This window comes from Mandrillus leucophaeus, unplaced genomic scaffold (assembly GCF_000951045.1).
Source record: "Mandrillus leucophaeus isolate KB7577 unplaced genomic scaffold, Mleu.le_1.0 Scaffold1207, whole genome shotgun sequence".
Classification (NCBI taxonomy): Eukaryota; Metazoa; Chordata; class Mammalia; order Primates; family Cercopithecidae; genus Mandrillus; species Mandrillus leucophaeus.
This window is the reverse complement of record NW_012100399.1, coordinates 636580-644313: the sequence shown is the minus strand read 5'-3', so window position 1 is coordinate 644313 and position 7734 is coordinate 636580. Positions and strand designations below refer to the sequence as shown.

Here is a 7734-nt window from a genome sequence, read left to right as displayed (position 1 = left end):
GCCACCTCGCCCGGCTAGTTTTTTGTATTTTTTAGTAGAGACGGGGTTTCACTGTGTTAGCCAGGATGGTCTCAATCTCCTGACCTAGTGATCCACCCGTCTCGGCCTCCCAAAGTGCTGGGATTACAGGCTTGAGCCACCGTGCCTGGCCAGTAGTGATGGGTTTCACCATGTTGGTTAGGCTGGTCTCGAACTCCTGACCTCATGATCCACCCACCTTGGCCTCCCAAAGTGCTGGGATTATAGGTGTGAGCCACCGTTCCCGGCCCTTTTTTTTTTTTTTTTTGAGACAGGGTCTTGCTCTGTTACCCAGGCTGGAGTGAGTGCAGTGGTGCAGTCACGGCTCACTGTAGCCTCGACCTCCTGGGCTCAATCAATCCTCCCACTTCTGCCTCCCAAGTAGCTGGGACCACAAGCATGTGCCACCACACCCAGCTACGTCTGTTGTATCTTTTCTGTAGAGAAGAGGTTTCGCCATGTTGTCCAGGCTGGTCTTGAGCTCCTGGACTCAAGCGGATCTGCCTGCCTTGGTCTCCCAAAGTGCTGGGATTACAGGCATGAGTCACTGCACCCAGCCAAGTATAGCTGATTTTTATAAGCCATCCAGCTGCTCTAGAGAATTCTATAGCATGAGGTGGTGAGGTGGCCCCTATTATAGGCAGCACCAAAAATTTAGCAGAAGGTTATAAAGGAAGGTTATGTGACTAGTGAGCATTTATGAAAGGCACTCAGCTCTTCTTCAGTATAAGAAACTGCATGAAATGTGCTGGGAAGAAGAAATCTTGAGATTGTTACTAGCCGATATTAGAAAGGAAAATTTGCCATCACTGCTTAGGCTTAACTGTTTTCACACACATGGAAAAAAAGACAAAGAAGGTAATGTGCCTCCCTGGTGCCCTGACGGGGAACCGCTGCAGATGCCAAGACCTCACAGTGAGGGCCACCCAGAGACTTTGTTCACTTCGTGTTCACGTAAAGTTTTTCTTCCTTCCGCTCTTTATTTTAATTTTTTTTTTTTTTTTTTAATGTTTCACTTTTCCTCCCAAAAAAGCAGAACTTTAAAGTCACTATATCCTGTGGCTTGTTTCCCAGGCTTAGGAAATGACTCAGATTTTCTTTGGTCAAAATGAATGTTTTGGTTTCTATAATATCACATTTTGAATGGTTAAATTTATGATGCTGATTCCTGAGTTTTGGAGGGATGTTTTAACACTCCTTTTTTAATAGTCTTTCCCCACTCTACCCCTAAAGCCTTAGCATCTTATCAAGATCCTCAGATACTGTCAGGCTTAAAAGTACTGGCCTCAGCTTACCAGTTTCCAGAAACAGTGTAGTCCAGTTTAGAAATGTCATCGTCTTGATAGCATCTCTTAACTTTTAGGCATCAAGATAAACGGACAGCTTGAAAACATTGGATTAATTTGTTTGGGGGCCCAAATAAACATTATTTAAACCTACAATTTTAAACCTATGTTGGTTTGGTTGTTTTTAAACAACCAAAGACAAATCTTTGGCTTTCTGAAAGAAAATCATAGAGGTTTTATTTTGTTAAGTTCTTTGTGAACAATAAAGCTCTTGGTGACACAGAAGTGACAACGTTCTTTTCTCTTGTCCTTAGGTGTATGTGGCAGCCTTTGCCATATCAGCATATGCATCTAGCTACTACCGAGCTGGGAGCAAGCCATTTAATCCAGTTCTTGGAGAAACATATGAATGTATTCGGGAGGACAAGGGCTTCCAGTTTTTTTCAGAACAGGTATATACACCCTTTTGTGCTTGTTGGGAGGGGCTGCTTATGTCTCCCATTCAATGTGCTTCTGAAATATTTATTTCCTACCTTTCACTGGCTTCAAAGCAGCCAAGATAATTACAGTGCTTTTCAATATAAAGGGAGGGATCGATTTCCCTTCCACTGAAGCCAAGCCACCACCCAGGGGCATAAAGGTACCACCAGTAATTCTGCACACTTGCTTGGCTACATGCATTGCCGGTGTCCTTTCTCTTTAAAATCGTTAGCACAAGGAATTTTGAAAGGTTGAACATTGGCCCAACCTTCAATTTAGAGGTTTAACATTGCTCCCTAACACACTGACATCGTTATTCCAGAGCATGAATGCCCCCCGCAGAATGGGTAGCACCAAATAAATGTGTTATTCTCAATTTTGATTTGAGAGGAATCATTCATTGATGTATTTATTCATTCATGTCAATAAATTATTTCTAGAATATATACCATGTGCCTGCCGCTGTTGCAGGTGCTAGGATATCACAGTGGGGTGGGGGTGAGGGATCCGGTTAGGAGTCCTTGCCCTCATCTGATGGATGCACAGCCTTGTACTCATGCAGCCTAAAGTTCCATCACACTCTTGCCATAGAAGTAGCATACAGTAATACTCAGACATCAGACAGCCTAGGATCCATCCCATCTCATTTCTACCTCTTACTAGCATTATAACCCAGGGCAAGTTACATAGCTTCTCTGTGCTTTAGTTTGCTCTCGAGAGTGGAGATGATGACAGTTGTATGTACCTCACATGGTTTTGTGATGATTCAGTGAGACACTGTCTGCAAAGCGCTTGGAGCAGTATCTGAGACATGAAGATACATGTTATATGAGTGTTTGCTGTCATTATTGATGCATGCCAGCATGCATCAATAATATGGGGTGGGAACATCTAAAATACTTGTCAATAGGGAATTATTTACCTAAAATAGAGTGTATACATATTGAAAATTTTAAAAAACCTTCTCTTACTAAGATACACAGAAAGAAATTTTTTTAAAATTATAACAAATTTAAAAAATAAAATATACCCTCTCCCACCTTGTTAAGGTAGCAATCAAACACGTTCACTCTCTGTATATCCCTAAATCCCTAGGAACATTAAACATCATTGTTTCTGTACATTTCTCAGCCCCCAGTTCTTAGAGAACTAAGGAGAAAGGCGGGGTGGATTGCTAAAATATTCTTTTATCTTGCTGCTCTCTTTATCAATGGATTTGCACTACAGGGAGAGGAAGGGAAGCGTGGGTTGGCTGAGAGACTTATGATGATAGTGCTTATCTTAACTGTAAATGATAAGGAGTGTTCTCTGGAACTTGAAGGAAAATGAATATACAGTAACCCAAAGCACACTGTCAGTAGCTTGCCAGTTAGAAGCTAAAACAAGAAATTAAACATGGACTGATACTGGGGAAGTAGGGAGCTAAATCAGTAGTTAAAGGGGATAAGATAATCTGTGTGATTCAAAATTCATCTTGGTTATTTAAATACTGAACCTAAAATAGAATGAGAATAAATGAAAATATAATTTGGTTTCCATGGTATCATATGCACTCTTGTGAAAAAATAAAGGCCAAAAATAGCCTCAAACTACAGCAGACAATCAGGACAGGATGAATAGCTATAAGAAAAGAATAGTAACGTGAGCTGTGTAAAGTTGAGCTTCAGTCCTCTGAGCCCTGGTGGGACAGGGCCCAAAACAAGATCTGTTTGTGTGTTTCCCATGGTGGCACAGTGGGGAGAAATCAGAGCTCCTGGGCACCTGTGCACAAAGACAGAAAGAGGGTTACATAACTTAGCATTTAGTTCCATGAAATAAGCAAGAAAGAGAAGTGGTTATTGTTAGTAGTTTAGGATGTGCTGGGTGTAGGATGTGCAGACCTGCCTGCTTCCAATCTTAACTCCACAGTTTGTTCCATGCGTGACCTTATGTAAGTTCCTTCAACTTTCTGAGCCTCCCTTTTTTTTTTAATCTATAAATTAGGAATGATAATGTTTGACTAATAGGTTGTAGTAAGGCTTAAACAAAATAATACCCTGATGGAAATATTCAGTAAATGGCTATTGCTCTTATATATTTACTGGGAACTTCTACAATGCCTTTTTTTTTTTTTTTTTGAGACAGAGTCTCACTTTGTTGCCCAGGCGGGCTTCCAATGGCACAATCTCAGTTTACTGCAACCTCTGCCTCCCAGTTCAAGTGATCCTTGCACCTCAGCCTCCCAAGTAGCTGGGACTACAGGCTTGTGCCACCATGCCCAGCTAAGTTTCATATTTTTAATAGAGATGGTGTTTCACCATATTGGCCAGGCTGGTCATAAACTCAGTTCATGGGATCCGTCTGCCTTGGCCTACCAAAGTGCTGGGATTACAGTCTTGAGCCACCACGCCTGGCCTACAATGCCTTTTAATATAAAGTGTTAAGAATAGTAAGAATGACCGGGCGCGGTGGCTCACGCCTGTAATCCTAGCACTTTGGGAGGCTGAGGCAGGCGGATCACAAGGTCAGGAGATCGAGGTCCATATTGGCTAACACGGTGAAACCCTGCCTTTACTAAAAATACAAAAAATTAACTGGGCGTGGTGGCGGGCGCCTGTAGTCTCAGCTGCTCAGGAGGCTGAGGCAGGAGAATAGTGCGAACCTGGGAGGCAGAGCTTGCAGTGAGCCGAGATCACGCCACTGCACTCCAGTCTGGGCAACAGAGCGAGACTCCGTCTCAAAAAAAAAAAAAAACAAATAGTAATAAGAGTTTGGGAGACTGAGGTAGGTGAATCACTTGAGGTCAGGAATTCCAGACAAGCCTGGCTAACATGGTGAAACCCCATCTCTACTAAGAATCCAAAAAATTAGCCAGGTATGGTATCACATGCCTATAATCCCAGTTACTCAGGAGACTGAGGCAGGAGAATCACTTGAACCTGGGAGGCAGAGGATGCAGTGAGCCAAGATCGCACCACTGCACTCCAGCCTGGGCAACAGAGCAAGACTCCGTTTCACAAAAAAGGGAAAAGAATAGTAAGAGGAGTGTTGACAAGGCAGAGAGGAACCTGAGGAATGACTTGATGAAAGAAAACTAGAAGGGCATGTATCTATAATACATACTTTCTTATGTTCAAATAAGATATGCTATATCTCCACTTCTAGTACAAGTGGTTTGAAGGGGCCTTAATGTCGCTGGTGAGTCTCTGACAGAAGATGGCTATCAGGCAGCCAGGAGTGCTCACAGCTGGCTTCACCATGGTTATACCACCAGTCCTGATCATCATGGAGCTGCTTCATCTGTCTGGAATTTAGCCTGATGGCCGCAGATAGTTGGTTATTTTAATATACCTAAGAATGGATGAGTATCTCAGGGATAAATTCACACTAAGCTTACAAGAGACTGATGTATAAACTAGAATGCTACTATATGCATTTACTGTGAAAAATAGACCTGCTCTGGGGATCAGAAAGCATTGTCCAGTGTGACTAGGTATGATTTTCCCATAGGCAGATTACTTGGGAAACCACCGAGAATCCTAAGTGAGTATACAGTGTGAAGATGCACCTGTGTGATTCAGTACGCCAGGCAGCCGTCTGCCTTAGGATTGGGAAGGGTATAGGGTCGGAGCCTCCCTTTTCCTGGCCAACAGGAACCTATCAACTCAGTGCCCCTCTTTCCCTCTCCTGACCTTGTCTATTCTAATTTAACACGTCTGAGGAGAGTGCCAGAGCATTTATTCTGTTTCCCACTGGTACCTGGTATGGCTCTTTCTGCCTCCAGCCCAGGAGACAGTCTGCCTTGATGGAGACAGCATGACTCTGCCCTTGCCCATTATGTGTAATTGATATACTTAAGCTCTCATGGCTTAGAGGTTTGTTTTCTTGCGCCTCTCTACAGTGAGTACAGGTTTCTGGATGACTAATATAATAAACTGGGCAAGCCCCCTGAATTAATATTTTGGGTGGAATTTTTTTCTAAGGAGGATGTTGATGGAAATTATATCTCCAAGCTTAAGGACCTGGCAAGAAACAACTTGGCCTTTCTTCTGAGTTTCCTAGACAACGGTCTGATTTGGAAAGCAATGGCGGTCTCTCCCTCAAAGCCCCTCGATTTTGTTATCCTGTGGATTTGCTGGGTATGTGGATGTTCCAGGTGGGGAGCAGCCAGGCAAGTGGAAGTCGTTGCTGCTTGAGAGTTCGACTCCGTTGAAACCTGCCTCTCTATTGTTTCTCGTCGAAAAGACCCAAAACCACAATATCAAAATGACTCATGTGGTCAGAAACCAGAGAAAGCATTTCTTGTTAAAAACTTTTCTTATAACAAGTATTAGATGTGTAGAGTACTCCGTGCATTCATGATCTTACTTGATCTCCAAAATGGCGCTCTGTGGAAGGTGGGGCAGGGATCAGTTACAGGCGAGGAAACCAAGGCCTAGAGGATTTGAGCTTCCCAGTGCCCCTCAGCAAATGCTAGATCTCACCCAGCCCCTCTGTTTCCACCCCTGCGTCCTTTTCCCCTCACCCTTTGTGGGGTCTCTCGTGTGGACTCAGTGACTGTGCTCAGAGCTACTGGAGTCTGCGGTGGATGTGAAAGCAGCCCTTCGTGTATGCTGTTCATTCTTGCCGTGAAGAGTCTCTCCAGACTCACATAGGACTTTGTTTTCAGCTCCCGTGGTAGACTGGGGTGTGGCCTTTGTGAAAGAGGACCGATCAGGAGTGAGTCATAGACATTCCTGTCCTGGGTTCTGACCCTCTGGCTCTTCCACCTTCTGAGAGGTTTCCTTTGTGCCAAAAAATCCAATTCAACCTTGGCTTTCTACACAAACCCACAAAAGGAGGAATTCAGAGAGGAAGGACTTCCCTTCTTTCCTTATTGGTCAGGGACTGAGTATCTTCTGGCGGGTGATTCCCTGCTTGCTGTGTCCTCCTGCTGCCCGGCAGAGCTAACACACTGGTTTTGTGCTGCATCAAGGGAATAGATGGGTCAGAAAACTTATTTCAGTTGACTACGTTCCTTTTTTCATACCTTTGGGAAAGGTTTGGTGTTGAAAGGATATGCAATTAAGCTATAGTCTAAAAGTAGCTTTTCCTAATTACATGAAACATGTCCAGATCATTGTTCATTTTAACCATTTACCCACCCACCTGCATACCCTTGAGAGTGTCAGAAAAGCTGAGTGCAGTTATTAAAAGTTACTAAAATATAAGAGATTGAAATGAAGATATTTTCCTTTGCTCTACAGGCTCAGCTTTTCTTCCTTTTCTGTTATTTATTGGAAGACTCTGAGTCCATACATTCTTGGACAGACTTATACTTGCCACACCCATCACTTCCTCCTTGCACACTCATGTAACCTCTCTGAATAGTCCTTGTATCTACTAGTAAGCAGTTATTTATTACCTATTAAATAAGTAAATACCATCTTAAAGACACTGTCAAATGGTAAATTCATTCAAATAAAACCAGCAATAAATCAAAGATGAGACAACTAAACCATTGCTTTGTGGTTTTCTACATTTCTAGGTCAAGTCAGCACTTAATGTGTTTTTGTTTTTTAATTTTTTGCTAGAAGCCATGTGTTTATGAGATAAGTGATTCACTCTGAACATGGGAGAAGGGAAAATAATTGACATCTGCATTCTCCCCAGAATCAGGTCAGAATTCTTGGCATCATCCTTAATAGCTCTTTCTCTAATAACTCACATCCTCTCATCAGCAAATCCTGGGGTCTTCCTTCAGAAGCCTGCCTTCTACAGCCAGCCATTTTCACTCTCTCTCCCATTTGGTGCTGGTCACCTAGCTCAGGCCACTAAAATCAGTGACTGGGATTATTGCAGTTGGACTCACTACTGGTCTCCTGTTTCCAGAGCCAGTTAATTCCTTATCCAGCAGCCAGAGTGACTGCTTAAAACAGAAGCAGCAGCTGCTCTAAACCCTCTACCAACTTCCCAAGTCACTTGGAATAAA

General features: G+C 43.1%; 1 protein-coding gene across 1 annotated transcript in view; it reads left to right on the top strand.

Annotated features, from left to right (window-relative positions):
- Positions 1–7734, top strand: part of OSBPL3 (oxysterol binding protein-like 3) — a 191911-nt gene that overhangs the window by 151116 nt on the left and 33061 nt on the right. The window contains exon 16 of the mRNA XM_011970628.1: positions 1619–1756. Coding sequence (XP_011826018.1) covers positions 1619–1756 — 138 coding nt within the window. The remainder of the gene's footprint in view (positions 1–1618; positions 1757–7734) is intronic.